We start from the raw sequence: 27,976 nt of genomic DNA, 5'->3' as shown, positions 1-27,976 counted from the left end.
TTCCTCTTCTTCTTCTTCTTCTTCTTCTTCTTCTTCTTCTTCTTCTTCTTCTTCTTCTTCTTCTTCTTCTTCTTCCCATCCCACCATTCATCTTAGATTAATCTTCCAATCCCCATTTTATCCTCACAAGAATTCTGTGAGGTAGGTTAGGCTGAGAGATCATGAATGGTCAAAGGTCACCTAGTGAGCCTCATGGATGAGTGGGGATTTTATCTCTGGTCTTCCAGGTCCTAATCCAACACTCTAACCACTACACAACACTGGCTCTATGTCCCAGAGTTATTTACTGCTGGTATATCTATTAACGAAGGACTATTTTTTAAAAAATGGCTAGTGAAGACCAGTGATTAAGGTTGCTATCTTATACCCACTCATCTGGGAGTAAGCCAAACTTAGCTCAAAGGGGACTTATTTCTGAGAAGACATATACAGGATTGCACTGTTAGTCATTAACATCTTAATTTATGTCTGTCTAATTCTGAGGTATAAGACTACTCATATATTTTGAAACTCTCTTTCACTCCATCTGGACTTAAACCTTTTGTGACATAGCTGCTACTCTTTTTGCACTAAGACAAAATTTCTACAAACACTCAGGATGACTCACCAGGAGAAGATGCGGTGATTCAAATAGTCCCATTGTTACTTCATCATCACAACTGGAATTATACCAATTTGTGGTAATGATACTGTGTTTATGCTGCATTTTAGTATAGACACAACCAAATACTTCAACTTCAGATCTGAATTCAGTGCATTTGGGCACCTCAGTGTCTTCAGTTTAAATGCCACATGGATTTAGTTTTTTACTTCTCTGCCTTGAGCTGCACCTCATCAAGGACCTTGAGGAAGTAATTAAATTGGTTTACAGGTGTTTTCAGACAGATTAACCCCATGAATTTGGACTATTCAAGTATAACTGTGACAGCTGTAGAGTATGGCCACCATTTTATATTGTGGTATGCATCACTCAAAGGTGCCAAAGACATTTGGCTGTTTCCTTTTATTCATCTATTAATGGCATGTGCTAATCTTTTTTCAGACCCTCTTCCCATATCTGGTTTTCAAAAGGGTCATAGAGAAATGGATAGGCCTGCTTTAGAGTGCAGCTGCTTCTGGTCTCTTCTCTATGATTTCAGAGAAGTGCCCGATGCATACCTGCAAACTCACAAGTTAGCTGATGCATCTTTAGTAGCAAGTAAAACTGGAGTGGCTGAACTGTTACCAGGAGCATACATCACCTAAACATTTGGGGTTTTTCGTATATTAAATTATATACATAGTTGGCATTTACTGACCTATTTCCACTGTCTATGAAACACTGTTCAACTGAGAAGCAGAGTTATTGTGACCACAATTATATATAAATTGCTTCTCTAATGGGAAGAACTAGAGAAGTGGGACTTGCTTTGGAGTAATCACGCTTAGGGGTGCGTTTAGTAAAGTCACAGGATATTGCAACCAACTAATATAAGAAAGTCACCCCCGACTGGGGACCCTCGCCCCCAGCTGCTCCCCTACCTAGCTGGCCCTGCTTGGCACCCTCCTTGAATGCTTTTCCTATGCTGGGATGTATTCTTGAATGCTCATACTTCTTCCTTGCCTGGATGGAGAATAGAGAGGGATGTGTGAGTAAATTAACCTTTGTTGCTGTACCCACTTTTGCTTCTGGACCACCCACCACAGGCATGCGGTTCCCAGAAGGTTGTGTAGAAGGCAAGGCAGCCCTTGGGCTGAAAAAAAACCCCTTTCCTTACAATTAGCCAGGACAGTGGACCATATAGTACTGTATTGTTCCTGGCAGTGATTCCCCAAAGCTTCAGACAAGCTTATTTTCTAGCCGAACTTGAAGATGCCAGGAATTGAACCTGGCATCTTTTGCATGCAGAGAATGTGCCCAACCACTGAGCTGCAGACTTCCCTCGGGTGCAATTGTACAAATTATACCTGGGACTGCCTACCCTACATCTCTACCCGTTACTATTTACGGTAAGCATCCTTGCCCTTCCGTATCTTTACTGCTAACAACTGTATTTTCAGACAACAGGATGTCACAACCAGTGTTCAGTTGCTGAACATTTGGTGCAGGAGAGCAAGGTGTTTTCTCCAGGTAGGGCAGGGATGACACAGTATCATATTTTGCCATGGGGGAAGTTGGGTTTATCACTGAGCCAGTGCATAAATTGCAACAGTGAAGATAGTGTGCAATGCAGTTGCACGGTGTCTGTAGCCGCTGTGCAGTTGCAGTACAAAACTGTTACCTCTCTATACTGTATTTGCATTCACCCATCATCACTCTGATGACTGAGCATGCAGGTGTAGCCAATTTAAAAAGGCAAGGGAAGTCTGGGAAGCCCCAAGCGAGTTGTCTGATTGAGCAGGCAAGCAGGCAGGCAAGCAGAATGATCACGCATGGCAAGAGGGCTGTTATTCCTTGGTAGTCCAGCACACAAACCCCATCATTGCTATTGCTATCATTGGTGGCAGGGAGAGCAATGAAAGGGGGGGGGGAGTCTTATGTGTCTTTCAGAGCTCAATTCACCTGTTGACTATATAGCCTTGGAGAAGGAGACATTGCAGTGAATGTGGCTCTGGTAAGCAAACATTGGGCAGTCAGTGAGGTACTCTCCACCTGCCACAAAGCCAGCTTATCCTAGCTCCCTCCTAGCCTGAAATTAGGACCCCATTCCATCACTTGCCTTACAGAGACAGTGCCTTGGATGACACTCCAACCCTTAATCTTAGCCACTTTTATTCAACCTGGTACTCTCTAGATATTTTGGACTTTAATTCTGATCATCTCTGAACATTAGGCATGCTGGCTGGGGGAGATGTGACCCGGAGGGCACCAAGCTGCGGGAGGCTGCTAAGGAACTGCTGCTGTTGCTGTCACAAAGGGATCAGGTAGGACCAAGTCCTGGTGTCATCCACATTGCTTTGAAAATGCCCTCAACAGATTTTCCTCGGTGTTTGAGCTTGATAGTTTGTACAATCTCGTCACCTCTATCATTTTTATTTCAATCACATACCATATCTGTTGGAGCACTTGCTACAAGCAGGAGAAAGACTTCAGCAGCATTCAGTCGCTTTGCACTGGCAATTTCCCCTTTCCAACTGGGATTGAATGTTCAACAGGCATAGTCTCCTTACAAGTTTCCGTTCTCAGCAGAAACCTTAAAGTGTCCACCCTGAGGACTTGCAGATGACAAGCAGTGGTCCACAGTTCATTGAGCGTATGACCTTGAAATATGTAACATGATCACACAAATGCCTTCTGTTTAACCCACCCCCCAGATGCTACCAAGAATCTACAAAGCTTCCGTGTCAAATAACTCTCCGACATTGACTTCCTCCCACAGCCCCCAATATCTCCTTCCAAACATTCTCTCTCTCCCCTAACAGTCTGGTTCCTAGTTAGATGCTGTTGTGAGAAATATAGTTCCTGTGTACTGCAGCTAGTAATTTCTAGCTCTGAGTGCAACAGCAGCCAGCCATGTCACTCTTTGCTAGTGGTTTCCTAGGCTCTCTCCAACCCAACCCAGAACCTTGTCAGCATTTAAAACACATACAAGGAGTTGCTTAAAGAACAAAGTGGCTCACTTTAATAACCACAAAAGTTGGTCACTATTTAACATGACATTCTAAAAAAAAAAAGTCACCACAGGATTCGTTTTATAGTAAATTTACAAGCGGATGGTATACATTTAGATATAGAGGTAGAAGTTCACCGTTACAATATTCCACTAATACAGATGCTCAGATTCAAGGCACAAAATTGTGTTTTTTTACAAACAAAAAACCCAACTGCTTCTACAACGTGAACACTTCTTAAAAATGTTCGTGAAGAGACATTTACACACCCTTTCCATCCTTAAAACAGTCAAGTTGCATCCAGCATTAACCGTATCTTTGCAAATTAGCTGGCATAAGAATGAAGACTTACTTTTTTTATCCACCTTGCTTGATTGCTTTTGAACTTTAGACAAGAGCTTGGGTAAAGTAATATTTACATATGAGAGCAATGAGGGGGGGCAGAAAGGGTTTTGCCATGATATTTGGCCATAATTTAGATATGCCATTGCCACCTCAAAACACAAATTAGCTTTAAGAACCTACCAACTTTAAAAAGATTTGGGGTGGGGAAAAGAGGGGAGTCTCTCTCAGTAATGGAATGAAAAAGTCCTGCATTACTTCATTCCAAAAACTTCATAAAATGCACATTTTCCAGTTGAGTTAGGAAAGATTTAGTGTTCAATGGATGTAGGTGTTACACAGCAGAATTTCACTGAAATTTATCTGTTCTACGTAGCCTGGGTGAACCCGTGAAACACTGCCCCACTATTTCACCACATTTGTTTTAAAATGTTTGCCCACAGAAAATACAAGAAAATATAATAGGTGCTGAAACAATTGCATCTTCTGGTTGAACGACCATCTTAGGAGCAATCTTACACAGTTTGTTTACAAAAGAGTAGAATGTTAATGTACATTTAGTGAAGTTTCAAAAGGGACAAGGGTGACCACTACATTTTATAAATTCACTTTGCCCATCACAGTTTCCAAGAATTCTATTACTTTATATACAGTATGTAAAAACATTGATTTTCTGTTCACTATACAGGTATAGGATCCAAGAGAATACCACAGTAAAATGTTAACTATTGCATCTGCTAACTGCAAGTGCACTTCACAATTCAGTCATTTAGTTTTGAACATAATTCAGCTACAAACACCAGTCCTTTGTAAAACGTTAAATTCCATTTTTTGCTTCATTGTTATTTGTGGCCTGTTTTCGTTGAGCAATGAAAGGGTACATGCACTTGTCTGCTCCCAAAAACCGGTACATACACACAACTGCTTCAAAAGGCAGGATGCTGAGAGGGGGAAGAAAATAAGAAATGTTATAAAACACTTTAGATAACAATTGGTGAAGAATTGCTATTATTATTTATTAAATATGGATACCACCCTTCATCTGTAGATCTCAGGGTGGCTCACAACATAAAAATACAATATAAAAAAACAAAAATAAGTATCAATATTTACATGTGATGCCTTTATTTATTTAGACATAGATAAATGCCAGAAAGCTAAAAATACTGTCTGCAGTTACTGACCTCTCATTGAAAGTAAGAAAAACAGACAAAAGACAATGTGCTATTTTCAGCTTAGTCCCTTTTGAAATAATTTTTTGTATGAGTAAACAAAGCCTTGACGCAATAACAATAATTGATTACTTTAAATATATGACTGTGAATGACAAATGTTTAAAATGTCAGATAGCTATTAGAAGTTTATATTCAGATATTGCTCGCCCCAAATTTCTAAGCATTGATAAAGAGCCTCAGTTTTAAAAGAGAAATAGACAATGGGAGACCTAGAACACTTCACAGAAATTTCAGGGTAGCCCTCTCCCCCATCAGAAATTGGAGTGCCACACTGATGTTTAACTGAAGGAAGATTTTGACATTGGACTAGTTTTTGCTATATACTTGCTGGGGCACTATGTAGAAACCTTTCAGAGATTAGATGAATCAATACTAACACTTCCAGTTTTGTTTTGCACGTCTTTGTTTTGTTTGCATGCCTTTGTTGATGCCAATTTTCAGTTTAAAAAACCCCAGAAATTTGAATTCAACTGAAAAGCAAGAACTTCTTCAGATCCAGGATATTTGGCAATGGAATTATTTGTCAAAGTTGCCTACTGAAGGAATGGGCATAGCTGCTGCTGCTGCTGCTGCTGCCGCCTCCATTAGCTTCACTGTGCAAGCAGGAGCTTGTGCCAATTAAGTTGAATTTGTGTGTATCATCAGAAGGCAAACAGAGGGGGTAGGAGTTCTCCAGAACTGAAGCTACAGTGCAAGAGCAGATAACTGAGTGCTGATTAGCTCCCCCGCTTATGATCCAAATTAAGGAGGCCAGGATGACTCCACTACCCCCATTCCCACCTGTGGATTCCGCAATATGGAGACTTAGCAGCTGGACGGAAGGGGGGTTTGTTTGGGAAGGAATCCTTTATTAAATATGAGTGCCAGGTGGGCCTAGTGTGGTGTAGTTTTTCTGCACTTCTGCGAACTATAACATTTCAAACACCACAAGGTCCAAGCGTTAGTTAAGTGCCTTAACATGTGATCCACATAGGCTGTTCTGGGGGATGTGTGTGCATTCTTAATATGCCAATATAAGTTCAAAATAATTGGGGTGAGGAGAAATCTCTCTCTCTCTCTCCCTACCACAGCCCATGAACTTTTTACCTTTTCTAGTGCTGTGCCATGAACAGAGAGAGAATGCTGACATAAAGGGCACCAAAGGACCTTTCTAGACAAATCCTCAGGAATAGTTTGTTTTATTAATTCAGAGAAAGATTACTATATTTGGGATCCAAAACTCTTTCACTTCCATTGTAGTTATCAAAAACACCGTTCTCCTCTTGCCACACAGCTTTACTTGTATGCATTATTCAATCAAACATTATAAGTATATTATTGTACACTTGAGAAGTTTTTCCACCAACACAAGTTCCTACAGAACTTTTCTAGCTGTCCATTTATGACAGGCATAGGCAAACTTGGCCCTCCAGATGTTTTGAGACTACAGTTCCTATCATCCCTGACCACTGGGTCCTGTTAGCTAGGGATGATGGGAGTCATAGTCCCAAAACATCTGGAGGTCTGAGTTTGCCTATGCCAGATTTATGCTATCAGACTCTCTGACAAGAAGTCTTCCAGGGGTGAGACTAGTAAGAGCAAGTCCAAGATGCACAGCACTCCAATATAATGGGTACCCATTGGTCTGTTAAAAGTTATACATTAACTGCTAGCCAAGATTACAAGATAGTCACCTTTTCATGAAGGTGACCATATACATCAGGCGAGGTGTGCAAATCATAGGTTGGTCTGTAAGTATAGCTCTCATTGCTTGTTTTACACAGTAATCTGGCTTCAGTGGTGGAAGGAAAGGCTCAATTTCTTTTCTGAAAAAGAAAAATGAAAGTCTCATTTTAGAAATATACATGCAGAGAGAAGATTCAGCCAGAGTTAAAGCCACTTTTTACTTCAAAGGGAATGGTTTAAATATAAGCTTAAGTCCCATTGATTTTAATATGAGAGTCAATGGTTTAATTTGGGTCAGATTATGCCATTTGAAGCATTTCTAAATTAAAGTCTGATCTAGATTAAACAAGTCTGTACATTTACCAGATAGAGGAGTTTATGACACATCAGAAAGTGAAAGCTAAAATGCAGCTTGGCTTCAAGTAATATTTGTGTTTCCCTGTTACATGAACAAAGCTATAGAGATCATATGTTTTGGGTCCAGTGCAATAAAAGATCTACATTGCAAAACATAAATGTCATTTTTGTGGCATTTGATATAGCTATTATCTTTTTCACAGTTACTGGAGATGAGAAAAAACAAGCTAGTTTTGCTTACCTAATTCTGCAGCCTCTGAACATTCCTGTGTCTACAAGGTAAGGACAGACCAATGTTGTTTTAATGCCATCTTTTTCAGCTGCCTTCAGTTCATGGCTCAAAGATTCGTGAAAACCCACTGCTCCAAATTTACTGGCGCAATAATCCTAGATTGGTAATGGAAGAAGCAAGTGTGTAAATAGAGCAAAAATAAAGTGAACAGATTTGAAAGCACCATTCATGTTCCTATTGAATCATTATATCACTTAATCAAAGTCCTCTAAGCGGTGATAGCACTAACTGAAATGATTTCTTCTCATCTGTATTATTAGCTTTATGTAGCAGTGTAATGAGGGGCAGGAATGTATTATGAAGTCAATTGTCAGCTTCGAGTCATAATACAAGAAGAAATGCCCCATCAATATGGAAGTGCATATTCTCTTTCATTCTGAAACCTCATGACTTGGGTTATCAAGGGAGAAGGAAACACACAATGGGAAAAGTAACTGGGAGACAATCTTGCTTGTGGACCACCTGACGGTGTGGGTGGCTTAGTCTGGTAATCTGCCATTGTTTATTTGCCAGCCAGGGATATGAAGTCTAAACCACTTCTCCTTTAGCATTTCTATACCCTTTTCTGGCTTGCTTGCTGGCTTGCTCACTAAGAAGTTCTGCTCTTTACAACCTGTTGCAGCACAATGGCTAAATTAGACAACCAGTGTTGATTAATGGAATTATTGTTGGAGTGTGAAAGACAAAAAACCACCCACAGTTGTTCACAATTCTGCCTTCTTAAATCAGAAGAAAAACAGAACTAAAGACCACCATTGATATTTAAGTACATAAACACTGTATGTAGAGGAGTGACCAGTAAACGCTTTGTTTTCATCAAGTCACCAGCACTTATGATGACAACACAGCATGGGGCAGAGTGCTCCAGAAATACTTAGTGTGAGGCTAAGAGAGAAAGAAGACAGGAGGTAGCTTATTCCATTTTGATCACACAACTATCATTTTGAAATCTATGTCATGTCACCGGTATTTTAATTTTGAAGTGTCTGAAGCAGGAATGCTGCCTTGTGACATCTAGACCAGGGATGGAGAATGTGTGGCCCACCAACTGGTGTTGGAGTCTGGCTCCCATTATCTCTGACCATTGGCCATGCTGGCTGGAACAGATGGAAGCTGGAGCCCAACACCATCTGGATGGCCACAGGTTCTCCAACCCTTATCTAACCTTCACTATACCTACAATGGTAATTTTTGGTATATGTAATATGTTGCTGTATGGCGTGTGGGAATGACAACTATTAAATACCATACTGCTGGTATTTCAACAAGTGTTGCTCATTTCTGCACTAACTCTTCTGAGGAAGTCGTTTCTATAAAGTAAAATACCAAAACTGATGGTTACTCAACTGAATTCAAGTTGAACCTTGAATTTTCAATAGAAGTTAGAGCTGTGAGCTTCCCAGAAGTCTGAGTTAATTTGTATGCCAGCAGGTTCAACAACAGCATGAAGCACTTAGACATGCAAGATCAGTTTTAAAGTACAGTAATCTTAACAAACCTCCACTCCAGCGGTACTAAACAGGCCAAGGGAACTTGCAACAGTCACAATGTGTCCATGATTCAATTCCAGCATTTTGGGAAGGAATGCTTTAGTGGTCTACAAAGCAAGAGCACACGAGTTTGTTACGTAAGTGCCTACCATTCATTGGCCTACTTCTGCATCAGCCAAAATACAGGCAATTGAGTCAATGGTCCCCTGAGATAATTCTTACGGAGAAAATGTAGCACCCTAAGTTTGATTACAATTATGCCCAGAGTTTCCATTAGGCCAGATATACTTACCTTTCTCCCAAAGTCAAGTGGTCAGACTAACTTGTCTAAGAGACAGCAAGTTTGCAAAAGTAGTCATAACACACAAGGTTGTCTCTCTGTCCATCCCATTTTAGCCTCATAACATCCCTATGAGACTGGCACAAGGTCACCCAGAAAGCTTCATGGGTGAGTGGAGATTTTAATCTGTTTTTCCTCCTAGTTTCCCTCCCCTACTCTTTAATTGTTACACTGCACAATTCTGCCAAAAAGCTCCTATTATAAGCGAGGAATGTGTGTTTAAAAATATGTATCTTGTTGTACTTAGAAATCTGCAACAATATATTGACATTGCTCAGATTAATGTATGGCTGACTTGTTTTTCACATTGTAACAGGCATGCTAAGAGGCCAACACAACAACAGATGAAGTCTCCACAAAGCTCCATGTATAATCTCATCTCATGACACCTGCATATTCCTCCATGGACTTTGCTGAGATTCCACCTGCAGAAATATATTTGAAAGATTAAGCCATCTATAATTACTTTACAGCAGTTGCTTTGCAGCTGCCATGCAGTTGCAGGAAGTGACTCTGTGCTAGAATCGCATTTCTGCCAAATTGACTGCATCTGTAAGCCAGAAACAGGGCTCATTTTTAAATTGCTACACCACTAGTTCTGTACTATTAAGGAAGCCCCCCACCCCATCCAAACCAATACTAGCGGCTTTTAAAGTTAAGTGGCTTCCTAATCTAAACAAATACAATTATTTTGAAATACTGAAAGCTAAAAAGGTGGGGAATTTTCTTGAACTTAAACCACTCGCTGCATTTGTTCACTAGGTAACTGACAGCCTAAACAATTTCAGGTAGAAAAAGACTGCTGCTGATTCAATCTAATTCCATTCTTATGGCGTCTCTGCTTTTTCCAATCAGAGACATCAAAACAGTTTTGCTCTAAGAATGTTCACATGTTCTTGGTGAGGCATTTCTGTTCGCAGGTGTTAAATAACTAGCTCAAACCTCTGAACACCACACAAACATGTGTTTTCAATGGGCAGCTAGTGGATGACAGAAGATTAACAGGTTCTCCCATTCTCAGTTTCTTGACTCGGCTCTTAATGAAGGATTTGCTACACTACAGAACTAACCTGGTTTGCTTGAGTCCCCTCCCTCCCCTCCCCATCATCCTTTCAAGGAGTTCAAAAGATGAGCCTTGTAAGTTTTGTTGCAAGGCACCAAGTGCTACCAAAAATCTGGGTCAAAAATTATGCTGGGAAGTCGTACTATGTAAGCATAATATAGTGCATGCTGTTTTTCCCCAATAATGTACATTTTAAACCTGTAGTTTTGAGGAAGAGAGATCATTATGAATTGCACTGCTATTCCTGTGTTGTTCCTCTCCCTGCTTGTTGGAGAAGCTGCCACCAAATAATTTCACCATCTACCACACTTGCAAGCAGGGCAAGTGATGGAAAATGACTGGAGGACCAAGGAAAGGGCTGATAGTGTATCTTGTAGAACTAATAGTCTCCAGCGCTGAGTCTTTTACAGAAGACAGCTTGCATGTTTTCAAACATCTCTCTGAACTACAAATGCAGAAAACGTAATATAAACACTCAGTTCTCAGGGTGTGCCAACTGTTGGACTCCACCAAGTCCCACACACAGTTCTGTGTGCCCAGACCCATGATCAACCATCATGTTTTGAGCTTCTCCCTCCTCTTGAAGCAGAGGCATCTGCAAACATCTTTGGTATCAACGAAGACTGGACTATGGCTTCATTTATTGCTATGTGAGGGAACAGTTTATTCTAGGACATCATGGTCTTTGGTACAACACAATTCTGCAGATGTGGCAGTTTTAAACAAACATAATTGTTCAGGAGTAGAAAGTAAAGAACTATTTTGAGCAGAATGGAAATGTGAGAGCAAAAGCTGGCATGACGGATAGGGGTTGTTGGGGCTAGTAAGTTGTACTTACTTACTTTCAAGTCTCCTGTTTCCCACTCTATATCTCATGCTTTCCTTTGCTTCATTAGGGGGGAAAGAGATACTATTCATGGGAGAAAGATTGTTGTAATATAATGACATGGTGTCATTGTTCCCAATTCAAAATTTAAATCAGTTAATCTCCATTGGTTGCCTAGCTTCATTTTGGTTCTCAGATTGCTATCATAAGGATCTTCTGGCTTCATTTACTGAAGAAACCTCTCTCACACAGAAGGGGTGAGACCCAGACTTGCTCTCCCCTCCTTAGAAAATAATGAGTTCCAGTAGAAGCTCTCACTTGACGAAGGGAACAAGAAGTGATATTTGCCAGTTCCCTGTTCCCTTGCTGCCCTATTCTAGAGCGTCCTCCAACAGTCCAGAGCAGATTTTTGGGAAGTACAGAGTGCTGCAGCAGGGAAGAGAAATCTTGAAGAATCACCCCTCTGGTAGGAACATCCTGTGACTCAAGTTCTGCACTCATGAAGTCTGGATCCAATTCGCATACCACAAACCCACTCAGAACTACCTCGATTAAAGTTGCTCTCTGTACGGTACTTTTAGTACACTGAAAATAAAAACAAAAGTTCATTTTATGAAGCTTTGCTAGAAATGGCTTCACATGTAGCCCTCTTCCTCCAGCTCCTTGAACCATAACACCATGGAGTAATGCAATACATCTGAACTCAGTTTCATCTGAATTCTTTCCAGGATCTTCATTATCTCCACAACAAAAGTTCTACACCCAATGCTCTGCAGAGTTATAAAAAATCTGGTGCAAACATTTTGTCCCCGGTAGAAGCCAATAACCATGGAATCGCAGGATTCCATTTTTCCTGGACTATACTATACAGTTCAGCTTGAACAATCCCTTGGGAGGAGGTAGAAACTCCCTACACTTAGAAAACTTAGCAGGGAGAGGGCTAATCCTGGAACCCTCCTCTGACACACTAGTTCTCTACATGCAAAGAAACTTTGCCTTCTAGGGCCTGAATTGCTTCTGCACCTCCTCAAATTGCAGACTCCATAGTGTGGTCCACCCCTCAATCATGTAACTTGTTTCTGATTCAAGTTGATTAGCTCTTATTTAGAAGAGAAAGGCAGTTGCTATATGGGGCAGTACCAATTTAGATATATTCTAGTGGGAATGTGTGAATTAGTCAGAAGTCATAAATTACCCTTTAGGAAGTTTCCTATCCTGATTACAAGAGGTGATTCTGCAACCACTTTTTACCATTTTTAAGATTAACGTTATGGACACGATCATAACAAGAACAATGAAACCAAGTTGTCTATAATCCTATGGTTATGAGGATATAACAAAGGAAGTTCATCTACCACAGCAGCCAATCAATCAATCAATCAATCAATCAATCAATCAGTAAACACAAGTTCAAACTTTAATTTGTGTATAAAAACCATTGGCTTTTTGGAGAAAAGTTTATGAAGCTGAATTATTTGCTTGTTATTTTATAGTCTTGGGAAGATACCATACAATATTTTAAAATAGTTGACAAAATTTTACAGCTCAAAAATACCAAGAAATACGAATTACGAAAGCTTGTTAACTACTTTAAAAGCACCCAGACAAGAGTACAATGCAAGAATGGAACAGCAAATGTTTGAACAGTGCTAAAATGTGTGTAGCAGTAAAATTGTGTTGCAGACTAACCCCCCCCCCCATCCATCAGGTAAGATGCTAAAAAGTAGTGACCTATAGCAGCACTGGGATCTACTTAATGGAGCAGTTGGGAGGGACAATGAAAATTTCATATCCTCTTGGCTCTGTCCTGTTAACCAGCTTCTTTGCACCATCCTGACATCATGAAAGAAGTGGTTTAACTGGTTAGACAGCCATACAAGGAATTGCCTCAATTTCACATGGCAGCTACTCTTACTCTCCGATAGGCAGAATTCAAAATGACTTACCAAACTGTTCCCCACTGAGACAACTTGAATACAGTTGCTTAAAAATGTGCTGAAAATGTGTTTAATCTGTTTAGAGCTCTGTAGGATCTAGGATACTTGTTCTCCACTGGAAGAAAGCAAGCTGTGAACATTTGATAATATGAATAGAGACAGAGTTGCTGAGTACACCAAAGTCCTACCCTAAGAGCTAACAAAGGTTTAGTATTCAGCAGATAGTGCTACCCACTTTCAAAAATCTTCTCTGACCATGAGGCCTAGACGTGCATGCAAAGAGATGCCAAAGGGAACACACACCTGCCTCTGCTTCCTTTCTGATGTTGTCTTCCCCATGTCAAAATTTAAGAGCGTAAGCTTATTTGGGCAGGGACCTGCCCTCATTCTTTGTAAACTGCCATGATAAATAACAATAGTCAATTATCCAATATTGGACATATTCAAAGCAGACCCATTGAAATCAATGGGTCAGCCCACTGTTTTCATTGGGTCTGCTCCAAGCATGACTTTAATCACCCAGTAACTGAAATACCAAGCCTTCGAAGATGACAACATTAGTGTAAACTACTCCTGTGTATATTAGGAGCACATTCAGTTTTGTACCAAGAGCTAATTGATTGTCAAGAACAGAAAGGGCTTTCCCAGTGATATCCTCCTATTTGTGAAAGTCTAACCTTTTTCAGTCCATGGGTTGTATTCACTGTGGGCCAACCCACCAAGGGTCATATCCCAGTGGTAGATGTGGCAAAATTGAAGTGGGTGTGGCCATCTTTGTCTCTCTCAGGAAAATTTGCCCCTCCCCACTGTCATGGTGGTGGTGGAAGCAATTTTCCTTCATATCACCCTCTCTGCTTGAATGGGAAAAGGAGGAAAATCTTGCCAATCTGCATCCCCATCAAGGCACTGGGCTGAGCAACACCCGGTTCCATGGGACATGCAGACTGTATCCTCTCTCTGCAAATCAGAATAGCAGGGGAGAGTGATCAGCATCCTCACCATGGTGCTGGGCAGAGGTGCTCAGCCCAGCGCTATGATGAAGATTGTTCCGTTCCTGCTGGTGCCCTTCAAACCTGCAAAGTTGGGTTGGGCGATCAGTGGAAGGTTTAGCAGGTCAGATCAGGCCCATAGGCCTCCATTTCACTACCCACTATTTAAAGGGTAATGAAATACAACACCACAATTAGTAAATAGCCCAAAATAATAAAACATAATATCCTGCATTTGCATAATATCCTACCAAGGGAAGGCTTCTGCAGAATGTGCTGTAAATAAAGTAATAAATGCATAGGTTAACAGCAACTGTCAGTCTACATTCACCAATAAGGTATTTATGGAAACATGAGGTGGGGCAGAGAGGAGAGGGGGAAAGGAACACACGTCTTGTTAATGAGACCACAGAAGTTGGGACGGTATCTCCAGAGTTTCTAGGGAGTAGGCTAAGAAGTGGGTTACGTCCTAAGTTTATCCCTGTAGGAATGGGTTGTTCAAATATTGGCTTAAGGAGTCAACAAATGAGGTTTTGATTGTCACAGCCATTTGTCTGCCACAGAAATGTTAAACCCTAGCCAAAGAACTAGGCTAAGGCTAGAATAGGAAGGCTGCAGCGCTGCCCAATACATTCTTTCAGCCCAGCCAGACGCTGCCACTTCCATAGCATGCGCCAATGGTTTTCAGAATTTTCCATCTCCAGCAGTGCCAGATTTACGTATAAGCTAAACAAGCTATAGCTTAGGGCCTCACTCTCTTAGGGCCCCCCAAAAAATTTAAAGGGGAAAAAAACCTGGATGTACACTTCCAAAATATAAGATAAAAAATAAATAAAATAAAACCTACATACAGCAACAGTGTTTTGTGTTGTGTAGGCTCCTATGATATAAGTAATGGGCCCCGCCTGCTATATAAAGGACCCCATTACCTTCAGTAGCTTAGGGCCTCATCAAACCTAAATCCGGCCCTGATCTCCAGGGAACCCTTTCCACATAGATGTGCTTGCCATAAACATCCTGTGCTTAGCATAGGACTCCAAGGAGTATTCTGTTCACGTGCAACTCTGTTGGCCATGCTGTTGGAATTCATTCTTGTCCAATGTAAGCCAAAGGTGAGGCCTGGAACACATAGTCTTATACACCAGGCAAAGGGAAACTTGGCCCTCCAGCTGTTTTAAGACTACAGTTCCCATCATCCCTGACCACTGGTCCTGTTAGCTAGGGATGATGGGAGTTGTAGTCCCAAAACATCTGGAGGGCCAAGTTTGCCTATGCCTGTTCTACACTGAAGCACTGGAAGAGGAGAATGGCAGAGATAGGCAAGATATCCGGGGAAGGTACTGATTACTCAGTGGTCCCCCTGTTAAGGTTCTGAGAAATGCTAGGATTACCTGAAAATGCTATTATCTGGGTCTATGCTATTATCTGGGTCAAGGACTTGGGGACAGATGGATAAGTCTTGAACACAGGCAAACTTCATGATGCAGGTTTAGAACTTGCCTATGTACACAATCCAGTGTTAAGATTTCTGGCCTCTGAATAAAATAAAACCAACTACATTTAACGTCAGTGGCAAGCTCCAAATTGTTTAGCTATTGCTTTACTACTATTTCGTCTATTCAAGACAGACGCACACAGCCTACCCTAATTCAGGATTATCAGGAAGCAAAAGCAGTTGGCACACACTTTAAAAAAAAAAGAACAGCAAATAAAGAAAAACCTGTAAAGGTTAGTTTATTTTTAGGTATAGAATCTAAACAGCCAAGCCCCATTAAAGGAGTCACCTTTTGTTTTGCACAGCTCATTATACGTTGGAAGTTTCTTAGCACCACAAGCTTAAATTCCACTTACTAATGCATTCCACTGCTACTTGCGAGAATTCCTCACTTCATTTGATTAGCCCCAGAGCCACGTTTCCATTTGGTTATGAAATAAATGAATAATGTAAATATCTATACTGTTCCCCCCCAACACCAACTCGTGTGTCATTATTCTTTGTCACTCACATGCACATAAACATGTTTTTTTATGAGTGCTAGATATAATGGGACCATTTAATCTATTTAACTGCACTATTCTGTAGCTGCAGTGACCACAATCTCCTCTCCAAGAACCCATTCATCCATTTATGCTAAGCCATGGTTTAAAGTTTAGTTTTATGTGCAAACCAGGTCACAGTATGTACTTCTCTCTCAAATAAGAGATGAAGCTTATGAGTCAGGGGGTGGGGGAGAACCTGTTTGCCTAGACCCTTCTGACCCCTGGATCTAGCAAGCGTTAAAATATAAGCCAGGCTAGCTTCCTGCATTGAGGTGATAGCCTGGGTGATGAGCCATTATGGGAAACAAAGGAAGGGAGAAATACTCAATATTTACAGCGTACACATTATCAGTGTTAGATTCTGACTAGCCCAAAGGGTCTGAGCAAGTTCCTTTTTGCATAGGTAGAAACCCATTTTTAAACGGATAAGAAATTTGCATGCAAAAAATGCCTTTTCTTAAGAAGACATTTTTCCTTATAGCACGAAGCTGGAAATGCTGCTGCTGTTGCATTTTAAAAAATAGGTTTCTATTGGGGTAGAGCAGGAGACTCTTAATCTCAGGGCTGTGGATTCGTGCCCCATGTTGGGCGAAATATTCCTGCATTGCAGTTGGTTAGGCCTCGTGGTCCTTTCCAATGCTACTATGATTCTGTGAAAAGTGTGAACCTGCTCAAGCTCTTGTTGCAGGGTGGGGACCCTCAGTCCCTGAGGCCGAATGCGGCCCTCCAGTCCTCTCTTACCTGGCCCTCAGAACTCTCCCCAGACCACACCTCCTTACTCTCCCTGCTTCATAGCCTCAAGTGTTTTTGGCTGCTGGAATGCATCCCTGAACTCTGATAATTTATCTTGCTTGAATGTTAGGTGAACTGAAAGCAGTGTTGCCGAAGACAAGGATATATCTTTATCTATCTATAAACATAGGCTCCTTCGCTTGCAGTGGGAAATGGTATTGTCAAGCAAGAGCTCCATCATGGAATATTGCCAATTGTGCAGCTCTGATTATTGAGGGATACTTTTGATCTAATCCGGTATTTAAAAGGTGCATTACTTTCACCCTGCCCAGTTAAACAAACTTGAGTGTTGCAATAGCTTCATCTCTATGTTGCAAGAGCGCACCACTTAAAATCCTAGAACAAGAAATGTTTGTTGTTGGTTATGGCTTGTGGCTGTGCTCAACCTTTTTACTTTCCTATAATACCTGAAAATCTGCCCCCTTTCGGCCCGATCTTTGAGTGCTGCATGGAAGATGGTATATAATCATCCATGAATGAATCCCAAGAGACAATTTGGCAAGCTGTTATTAACAATTAAATGGATAAACACTGCTCCTTTTTAAAGGAAACATAGTATGTAAGCACAGAAGAAACAGTTCTGGCCTGAAGGGATTGTCTAGAACCTATGGACAGACAGGAGTAGAGTGCCAAGGAAGTTAGGAAACAGAGTGTGTGGGTGTGTCATTCCCAGGGAACCAAGGTCTAGGAAAAATGAACCTGAGCTGGTTAAACATTCATTCTAAGCCAGTAGAGTTTAGTGTGAGGCTTCTGTTTCAATGGAGAAGCCAACACTGCATTTCCCCCATCAAGCAATTCTCTTGTTCCTTTCCAGAAGGATAGTAATTTCAGAAACAGAAGGATGGAGGACCCAGATACCTGAACAGGTATAAAACGGTACATAGGCATGTGTAAATTATTTGGAATTACAGTTAGATGGAGGGATAAAGAGATACCCAGGTGTGTGTGTGAGGGGGGGAGCCTCCTTTGCTTTGAAAAGTATTTAGCAACTTATAGTAAGCAGAAGCCAAGACCTTCAGGCTACAGGGCGGGGCAGGCACAGGACAGAAGAAGCGAAACTCACCAACCTCTTCCTGTTCACAGGTAGAGATGTTATACATTTGAAGTTCTATTTCCACTCCTGTTCTTTGTATTCCAGCTAACCTATCACGGTTCTAGGATATTGGGCGCCCATACCTAACTACCAAGAATTATCAAAATACTTCCAAGTGCAACTTATACAGGAGTGTTTTTTCATGCTCCTCCTTTCCTATTTCAACTGGTGTATGCCAAGTCTTAGGATCAACACAGTAGTGGAAGCTAAGCCAAGGATCAAATAATACATTTGATAAGGGACTGGGGGGGAAGCAACATGCAAGTTACGTAGCTAACAAATACAGTGGTACCTCGGGTTACAGACGCTTCAGGTTACAGACGCCACTAACCCAGAAATAGTACCTAAAGTGGTACCTCAGGTTAAGAAGAGTTTCAGGTTAAGAACGGACCTCCAGAACGAATTAAGTTCTTAACCACTGTATGTAGATCTTTGGGTAAGCTTAAACTGTCCCAGGCTCATACTATCTTACAATTTAAATAAATGCAGTGTGTTAAGGGAGAGAAAGATAGTACACAGTAGGGTTTCCATAAATTTTACCTGTGGGGAAAGAAAGGACATGTGGCAACACAGGGAGAACCCAAGTTTAACAAGAATCATTTCCAAAATAACTGTAGTTATCTTACTGAAGTTCACTGGTTAATGAAAGTGTCTAAAAGATATTGAGGGTGTACTCACAAGCAAGCTCCTTCTGCTAAAAAGCCGGTTGGTCTATATTTAGATTTTGCACAGAACCCGCCCCCCATTGTCAGCCTTTGCATTTAGTCAGTCAAACTGTTCTACTAAAATATTGTAATGTATTTCTAAATACACAGAACAGGCCATAGTACTATTAAGCATGTTGTACTGCCTGGCATCACCTCAGTTCGCTCTGGAGGAGGCAAAAAGCCAATGTGAAGGCTCCAAATATGGTAGATATATACATGACATCTCAAAGCTATTTTTAGCGCTGCTTAAGTGTTTCCATAAAACAGATTAAAGAAAGCAGGAGTGTGCCACTGATTCTCACACTGCCTTCTCTCCTGTGTGAATTGCCCCTTCTCTCCTACACTCTGCTTCAGGTATAGAAGGGCTGGCCCAAGACATTTTGGCACCTGAGGCAAACCACAAAATGGCGCCCCTCGCCAGGGGAGAAGGGACTAGTGAAGATCTACATCAAGAACAAGGGTGGAAGGAGACCAGCAGCAACTCCTATTTGCCAAGAGGCTACTGTAAATGTGGCATGCGGGGTGGAGGGCTGACGAGTTGGCCTCCAAGGAGTATGCTGTAGATTTTGCTGCTACCATAGTAGCAGCAGCAGCAGCAGCAGGGAATGCTTTCCTTGGATTTGCTGCCCTATGGCTCCTGCTGCCTGAGGCAGTTGCCTCAGCTTCCTTCATGGGTGGGCCAGCCCTAAGGCATGGTGTAGGCTGGTGTATACATATCAGTACTAACAACGAATAATGGTTACTGGGATTGCCATCATAATCAGAACTACAAATCTGCATGTCCTTGCATGAGGGAATCCAGGTGGCATTGGCCATGGTTAACCGTGATAAAGATTCAACACAGAACATAGAAAGAAGAAGGACCAAAAGTAAGAGGAAGGGAGCAGGCACATTTACAACACACCACTTCTGCTAGGCATGGTTAGTGGCCAAGGAATGTCATGTCTACTCTGCACCAGTCCTGGAGACTACACTCCTGGAGACTGTAGAATCACCCTCATTTTCAATGGTTTTCTTGGCCCAATGCAGGACTACTATTGGGAAGTCTGTCTTTTTGAGAAGATGCTGCAATTTGACATACCCCATTGCTACATACAATAGATACAAAGTCTGTTGAATTGCCCACATATCAAATAAGGCAAGTTCTACACCACCTGCCAACCTAGTTCAATGAAGGAAACTTTGCCACCTTTCTTGAGGAGTTGGCTGGCCAAAACAAGATCTGGACATGTTACAGGTTCCAAATAAGCCTGCAAATATATGGCTTGAACACGGCAACATTTTCTCTTTCAAATGGAGCAAATGAACTTAGCTAACACCTTCGGTACAAAGAGATACCTGGGCTGATCACAATATTGAGGGGGTAATTCAGCCTCTGTGCAAGACCCAGATTAGTACAACAGGCAATAACTTCAATAAATGTTTACACTGCTGAAGATCTCCTGATCAACACACAACACAAAAACTATCACACACCATACCCTTGGGCTTACACTGTCATAAGGAGGTAGGAAAACGTGCATAGGACTGTATCCTAGGAATTGAATGCAGTGGAACTTACTTTTCAGTAGTCATACCTAGGATTAGTCTGTAAGCAAGCTTAGATGCATACCAAGTGAGATTCAAACAGATCACTCATACTTTCCCGTGGGCAGGTCAAGTTGATAATATTCTCAACAAAGCATCACAACATGGCCAGAGGAGGACATCATGTATGTAGCACTAAACCACGGTTTAATGTTACTTGGAAGTACAACAAATAAGAAATCCTGCACCATCTCCTACCATGCTGGCACTATAAGAGATATTGATAGAGAATTCTAGCAAAGATTATTCATACATAGAAGGTGAAGCAGTATTGCTGTTCAAAAGGCTTGATTTGGTTGCACTGACAGTGTTTATTCTCTGGATCAACAACAATCCTGTTTGGAACCACATTCCCCAAGAAAAGCAGTGTTTGTTTCTTATCACTTGCGGAGGTGATTCAGATCTCTCTCTCTCTCTCTCTCTCTCTCTCTCTCTCTCTCTCTCTCTGTGTGTGTGTGTGTGTGTGTGTGTTTGACAGCTGTTCCCTCATTGTGCCTCAAAGAGCTTTGCCTTTTCTTCATTATAGCAGAATCCAGAAATCTGAAGCAAGTGGACACTATTTAATTTCACCAAGGTCAACCAACTGGAAAAGCCAATGTAAAATACCAAGTACGTATACTGAATTTGAAGCACCAACGTACCTACTAAAGGCTCTTCCCAGTTTTTACTTCTTCCATTTCTTTTGCTACTTAATTTGCAGAAATTAATGATTTAAACATTCTCTTCCTGTGTTTATATTGTTCTACATTTAGGAAACTAGCAAATGTATTCAGTTACCTAGGTCTGGGAAACAAAAGAACAGCTTGAGCATCCACCTCGGAGAATAATTTATTGATAAAAAGCATTCATAAAAGGGTTGTGGGTTGCTACTTGAAACTATACAACGCTGCATGACAAGGTATTGACTTGTTTAGCTGAAATAGGCCTGTCAAGTTCAAGCCACATGACAAGGGTTAGCTCCAGAGCAGTGCTTCAAAGGGAAAAAGAGCTTGAAATGTCTTAAGTATCAAAATGATTTTCAAAACGTACCTAAGGCTGCAATCCTTAGGGGGTGCGAAACATTTTCTGGTTCCCCCCAGTGAACAGAGAGTGAACAGTGAACAGGGACTTACTTTTTCAATAGACATGAACAGCACTGCATTATTAGGTTTCCATTGTTAAATTAGGATTTTTAAATGAATCCTTAGAATACACAATAACATTGCAAGTTATTGTTGAATTAGATGCCTGAAGCAAGAGCAGCTGGGCAGGCTAGGATCCGCCCATATTTTAATGACAATGATGTCATAAGTGACCACTTCCAAGAACTCTAAATTTTTACAGCTATGCCACAAGCATGCATTTACTCAGTTACCAAAGTTCCCTGTTTTTACAAGTATAAACTGGGTGTTTGCATTTCATTTCTGCAGAAAAATCCCTCAGGCTCATTCTAATTGTAAAACATTTAAACCAATATCTTCTGAATTGTTCAAGTAGTATATGATGAAACTGGATCTTCCTTCAATTCATGCTTTACTCACTGAACAGTATGCAGCATGGTTCTAAAGGGAATGCCTGACATAAGGGTCATGAACCAGTCTTCTACTCTTCTATCTTACGATCGGCACAGCAAATATTTAGAACTCTCAGTAACACGGAGTTTGCAGAGTATTTCAACAGTATAAATGCTGTAATTGACAATGGATATTATGCAGTGGATTTTGAAGGCAATTCAAGAAAATATTTCTGAATATAGCCTGGTATTTAGGCAAAGTCTTTAAAAAGTCGCTCTTTATAAACATTGGTCCAAGTCTTCCCAGGAAAACAGAGGAGAGAAAAATTTGCAATATTCTCTGCATAACTGTATTGTCCCACTCTTTAGGCTGCAATCCTGTATGCACTTACCTAAGAGTAAGTCTCATTGAATACAGTGAATTAATTCCAACCCAACATGCATACAAAAGAACTTCGGGTAGCAAAAGCAGCACTTGCTCAAACTCTATGTGGGTATCTTACACCATACTATTTTATGTGGTACCGTCTAACTGCCATAGACTACAACTCCCATCTTCCATAACCTTTGACCATGCAGGCTGGGGCTGATGGGAGCTAAGAGTTCAACAACATCTGGAAGGCACCACGTTGACTACCAAAGACTTCTGTTTTACACTATTAGCGATGGTTCCACAGAAGATAGCCAGAAGAATCAAGGGAAAGCTGCATAGCCTAGTATGAAAAGTAATACAACCAAGACTTCTGCTGTTGGAAAAGCTTCTGCATGGGACTTTGAGCAGATGCTACCATTTGTAAGCAATAACATTGGGCTCAGTGGACCAACGACTCAATCAGTGTGGCAAAAAGGCCAGCAGATATCTCTATATACCAGGGACTCTGACCCAAACAGTGTTAGCCACATTCAGGTCCCAATGAAATCAACAGGGTGAAAGTTAGTTGAACACAATTTTCACAGGATCTGGCTCAGTGAGTAAGATGGGCAAAGTAACAGAAGGCCCAAATTATGCAGTGCTGCCACACAAAAACAAATGCTGTCCTGAACAAATTGTGATTTCATTTTATAGGGAACAGACAGACTAGATATCAAATGTAGTAACATAAATAGATATACTTACCCAGAAGTGTGCGTGGCAGTTAACCATCATGGTCCTTTCAATAAGCTCATCGGGACATTCCAGGAGATGGTGTCCAGAAACCACACCAGCATTATTAACAAGGACTGAGACTTCACCAACTTCTTTGCGAACTCTCTCGGCAGTTGTGTATACGTTCTCTCTTTTGCTCACGTCACAAGTATATGTGTGGACTTGCAAGTTGTAGTGAGGTACCACTTCTTCACCATGCCCAGCTACTTACAGGAAGCCAGACAAGCAAGGGGTAGGGGGAGAGAAAAGAAAGAAAGAAAACTATTGTCAGGTACCATGCAATGCTTAAATATCAGAAAATAAGTGGACAGCTTGATCCACAAACCACTTCAGATGGAGTTTTTAAATTTGAGGGTATGGGAACACGCAGCTTGACTGTTGTATTAACTTAGAAATAAGTCTTACTGAGTTCAGTAGATTTAGGGCTTATTCTCAAATATGAACAAGACTGCAAACTTTCATTTTTTTTGGTGTGTTTTTTTAAAAAACCCAACTATTCCATTTAATAGGTTTGTGCAAATGGTGCACATGAGCTAAATTAAGCATGATGATGATGGTGAAACAAACTGGTGAAGCCATTTGTGTCACTACAATTCTAAACAGTATACTCAAAAGCCAGTTCCACTGAGTTCAATGGGACTAACTCCCAGGTCACAGAGTCTAGGGGTAAAGTCAAACCATTGAAGAGTTGCAGCACAAATATGTCAGACAATTGCTTTCCATATGTATCACACTGCATCTCATACAACCCATAACCTGGATTTCTGTGCAATAGGCAGCAAAGAGTATTCCCATTTCACCACCCACAAGATTTACTGTTTTGAGTTGGTTGACTATCCCAAATACGCCCAGACCTCCTTTGCTATCTCCGCTTGGTGCTCTCCATTTAATGGCCATATTAAATTCCATTGGAATAAATTATTTCCTTCTCTTCTTCTGTTCCAGGAATAGGCAACAGTCGGGTAGAGCATAGCAACTCAGTGTTAGAACATATGTTTTGCATGCAGAAAGTCCCAAGTTGAATCTCTGGCATCTCCAAGTAGGATTGGGAATGTCCCCCATCTGAAACCCTGGAGTCTCACTGTCAGGTAGTATAGACAAAACTGAGCTAGATGGACAAAAGGCAGCTTCCAATATTATTAGTAAACATTTGCTTAATCCTCCCCTCTTCCGATTCTTGGTTGTGCATTTCAGATGAGGTGGCCAGACCTTTACACAGTTTTCTGAAAATGGTCAACGAGGGCTCATTTGCTTTTATTCCTATTTTAGCACCTGCACATTCAATTTAAAATTTGCAAACCGCTGCAGCCCAGCATACCAAAGCAAGAAAAGTTCCTCAATTTCAGTCTTGCCTAGAATTTCTGGAATCCAAGCTAACTGTTGTGCAGTATTTGGAGTACTCAATGAAATGGACCAACATGACTCAGTTAAGTCCCATTAATTTCAGTGGGTCTACACCAAGGATAAGTTAATTGAATACCAGTCATTGCCTTTAGTGTGCCAATCTCTGCCTCTGTAAAAAATAAATAAATCACTGCATCCCTCCCAAAACTACTTGGGTGGCAAGAATGGAGAATATTCCCCTAAGACCAAGTCGTTAAAAAACCCCACCCACCAATTTTTCACACAATAGGAGGACTTACAATGTTTGCAACTCAGCCACCCTTGATAAAGAGGCAGGTAAAGTCACTCTGGAGAACACTACAAGCTGTACATGCCGTTGTCTCTTTCTCTTCCCGCCCAACCATGTACAGATCCGTGTGCCAAAAAAGCATCCCATCAAAGAACTCCACAATCTGCCTTATTGCCCTGAGCAGCACCATATTTCTGTTAAAGAGAAGACATCCCTTACCCGCTGAAGACAGAATGATCCTGAAAGTTAATCTAGAACTTTGTCCAGGTATCGGCAGGAGGTCTCTGCACAACAGCAACGATCCACGAGGTAACAGTTTCAGCTACTACTATTGCCGCTGCTCTTGAAATGTTTTCTCTTTCCTATACCCTCTTCTCTCCAAATCTTGCGCTTTATTTTAAAGCACCCAAGGCTGCAATCCTACACGCTTACCTGGGAATAAGCCTCACTGAACTTAATGGGGCTTACTCCCGAGTAGACCACGTGCAAGAGCGCGCTGTTTAAGTATCGAGAGAAAAAACCCTTGCTTTTCTTTCCTAGAAGGAAGTGGCGCTTGCTTCTCTTGTTTGCCTTTTAAGAACCCGGGGCTTCCCAAGCTCATCCCCGTCCCCACCTCAGCAACACTCCTCCCGCCGGTCGGTTACCTTTCTGAGCAGCGACCACGGCTTCCTCGGCGATCTCCCGGTAGATGTGCCGCACCATGCCCGCCGTCTCCTCGTTGCTCTGCGTGTTGATGTCCCAGAGCACCAAGCGCGCCCGGCGGCGGGCAAACTCCAGAGCGAAGAGGCGGCCCAGCCCACTGCCAGCGCCGGTGATGAGGCACACCTGCCCCGCCACGCTCTTCTCCTTCGGGCGCATGAGCCACTTGGCGGCGGCCACCACGAACGCCCAGAGGACCTTGAAGGTAACCACGAAGAACTCCAGGATGATGTTCATGGTGGCGGCTCCCTTGGAGGGGGTCGGGCAGCCGGGAGGAGCAGCGAGAGGAGGAGAAGCGGGCGACTGAGCAGCAGCAGCAGCAGCTCGCGGCGCCCTAAAAAGGCTACTTCGGAGTCCCCCTGCGCGGAGAAGCCGGGAGAGCGCGCGCGCCTCGACAATTCAGCGAGGGGCAGCGCGCCCGAGCATAGCCAGGAGCGCAGAAACTGCCCGCTCTCTGCCTCCTCGGACAGCGAAGGGAGCGCGCAAGCTGCTTCCGCGCTTAAGGCAGGAACTCTGCGCTTAGGCACCAGCCAAGCCTCCTAAGGGCACCTCAAGGGCCGCCTCCGGCTTCGCTCCTTCAGACGCCTTCGGTGACGGCGGCAGTGGCCACTATTTCTTGCTACGGGCACGCTAAAGGGAGGGCAAATCTCTCAGCGCCCTCCTACCCTGAGGGGACCACCGCGAGCGGCAAGTTAAAGCAGCGCACGGAACAAGTTTCCCTCGGAGGCTCCTGCTGCGCTTCCTCCGCGCTCTCAGAACAAACACGCCCCGCAGGACTCACGCGAAGGGGCGTCCGGCTGCCACCTTCCCAGCTCGCGGAAAAGGCTGAGCGGTGAGGCGGCTGCTGCTGCTGCTGCTCCTGCTCCTACTACCCCTCTCACGCTCCTCGCGCCTTAGCCCTACCTGTCCCCTCCGCCTTGCGGCTTTGCCCAAGCTCAGCACTTCGCCCCTGAAAGTGAACATTTTCCCACCACTCGGCGCTCTATATAGCTCCGGCGAGAGGAAACCAGGCCCCCCTCCGCCAACCCTCCCGCCCCCAAACCCACCATCATCCGCGCTTCCCAGCCCGGCCCCGCCTCCTCGTCGCCCACTTTGCATTCCTAGGCCTTCCCCCGTCTATTCCCGTCACGTTTCCGCCCAGCAGCGCCGCCCTCCTTTCTTAACCAGAGAGCCCAGTCCGGCCACGACGGCGCAGTCAAGCGCGGCGGCGGCGCGCACTGTTCTCCGCGCTGCTAGGCCCGCCCACCCTGGGCGAACTGCGCCTCTGCTGCCCCTTTTCTGTTTTCCTAAACAATCCTGTTCATGAGTGCCACGGCCTTCAGGAAGCACAGGCTGCCGAGAGTCGCGCTCATGTGCACACTTTTTTTAATATAGAAAAAGGAGAGAGTCCCATTTAAAGCGATGGCACCGTAAACGTGGAAAGGGGGCGGGCTGAGTATGCAGGACACAAGTGTTGGTACACTGCGAATTTTTTTTTCCTACTCAGAAGTAAGTCCCCGTTGAGTTCTTTGGTGCTTTCTCCTAGGCAGACCACAGGGTTGCAGCTTCAAGCTTTTGTCAGCTCACCTTCATGTGAGCGGCTTCGCCCACAGTCCGTTACCCTCGGAGACAGAGCTTGTAACGCTAAACTGGGCAAGCCTAACTGAACCCGTTGATTTGAATGGACTTAGGCGCACCTAACAGCGTAGGATGGGGCTGCAGTCCGACGCAGCACGCTGACTTGTGGCGTGACAGAAATCCTATATGTTCTTACTCCCAAGTATCTGGGTAGAAGCTTAAGCGTTGGAAAACAGTGAGCTTCGTGCAGGAAACTATATATTCGTGCCACACTGGCCACTAAGGCTTAGCTATTTCTTGGGGAGAAAGGGGAGAAGTTAATATAAATTGCCTACATTCACCAGAATGCAAAGCGGCAGGTCTAGACTTAAGGCACAGCTGGCAAAGACTACAGAACCCATGATGCACTGAAGCAATAATTTTTATTTTGCCCCGCCTCACATGACAATGTATGCTGGGAGATGTAGTTTTAACCTGTCATATATCAATTTTAAATTTGCTCCAAGTTTCATTGTGCTTACGCTGTAGTCCAACGCACGTTTACTCAGAAGTGTTCAATAGGGCTTTAGTCCCAGATAAGTGTATATAGGAGTGCCCATCTTAATTTACGTCCTGTACACCTTTCACGCAAGAAGCGATGTTATTCAGTCATATAAGCGCTTAAAAACACCTATAATGTTCTACAATCGAAGACACATGATACAAACGGGGAAAAGGATCGGGAAGGAGAAGGAAGGCAAACACTGGCGCTGGGGCTCCTTCACTGGCCAATGGATAGGACCAGATTGGTCTCCCATTGCCATGAGGTTCTTCCTGGGAGGCAGAGGGGCAGCCTCCCAGTGGACCTTGCTGCGTTGGTCCGGCAATTCAGAGCATACTTTCCTTGGGTTTTGCGGTCGCAGGGCAACTGGGAAAGTAAAGTGTTCTAATGTCAAGGCTGAAATTCTATGCACCTCACTGAACTCACTGGGAGTAACTACAGAATAACCATGTGCATAGCTGTGCAAAGTGTACATGGCTACATGCCCTTTACATACTTCGAGAGAAATATATAAAACGCACTATTTTTAATCTCCCAGAATCTGAGAATTCAAGACGCCAC

At 42.7% G+C, this 27,976-nt stretch overlaps 1 protein-coding gene and 2 long non-coding RNA genes across 4 annotated transcripts; 2 read left to right on the top strand and 1 right to left on the bottom strand.

Annotated features, from left to right (window-relative positions):
- Positions 1 to 2: 2 nt before the first annotated feature.
- On the top strand, positions 3 to 3,756 carry LOC310766877. Its single transcript, XR_014550491.1, has 2 exons — positions 3 to 680; positions 2,814 to 3,756. It is a non-coding gene; the product is annotated as an uncharacterized lncRNA (long non-coding RNA).
- RDH10 (retinol dehydrogenase 10) lies at positions 3,576 to 26,406 on the bottom strand. The gene is made up of 6 exons (XM_083623406.1): positions 25,263 to 26,406; positions 22,956 to 23,188; positions 8,981 to 9,079; positions 7,432 to 7,577; positions 6,842 to 6,973; positions 3,576 to 4,874 (listed from the first exon to the last, which is right to left on the bottom strand). Exons 1-6 carry the CDS (start codon positions 25,552 to 25,554, stop codon positions 4,751 to 4,753), a joined length of 1,026 nt encoding a protein of 341 aa, XP_083479532.1. The 5' UTR covers positions 25,555 to 26,406; the 3' UTR covers positions 3,576 to 4,750.
- LOC310766858 lies at positions 9,086 to 25,234 on the top strand. 2 transcript variants are annotated; one of them, XR_014550467.1, is made up of 5 exons: positions 9,086 to 9,420; positions 17,774 to 17,825; positions 20,873 to 20,955; positions 24,740 to 24,927; positions 25,159 to 25,234. It is a non-coding gene; the product is annotated as an uncharacterized lncRNA (long non-coding RNA). The 2 variants fall into 2 exon arrangements; XR_014550468.1 differs by lacking the exon at positions 25,159 to 25,234 and having other exon boundaries at positions 24,740 to 25,025.
- Positions 26,407 to 27,976: the final 1,570 nt, after the last annotated feature.

Source organism: Podarcis filfolensis (genome assembly GCF_964270895.1).
Source record: "Podarcis filfolensis genome assembly, chromosome: 7".
Taxonomy (NCBI): Eukaryota; Metazoa; Chordata; class Lepidosauria; order Squamata; family Lacertidae; genus Podarcis; species Podarcis filfolensis.
The sequence above is the reverse complement of the archived record's forward strand: the minus strand, read 5'-3'. Positions and strand labels throughout refer to the sequence as shown.

Excerpts from the sequence above, each read along its gene's own strand:
- RDH10 (XM_083623406.1), bottom strand. The coding sequence starts at position 25,554 with ATGAACATCATCCTGGAGTTCTTCGTGGTTACCTTCAAGGTCCTCTGG. Across the intron at positions 7,578-8,980 it reads TTAGTACCGCTGGAGTGGAG|GATTATTGCGCCAGTAAATT; the intron begins GTTTGTTAAGAT and ends TTACCAATCTAG. Across the intron at positions 4,875-6,841 it reads ATGGTCACCTTCATGAAAAG|CATCCTGCCTTTTGAAGCAG; the intron begins GTGACTATCTTG and ends TCCCCCTCTCAG.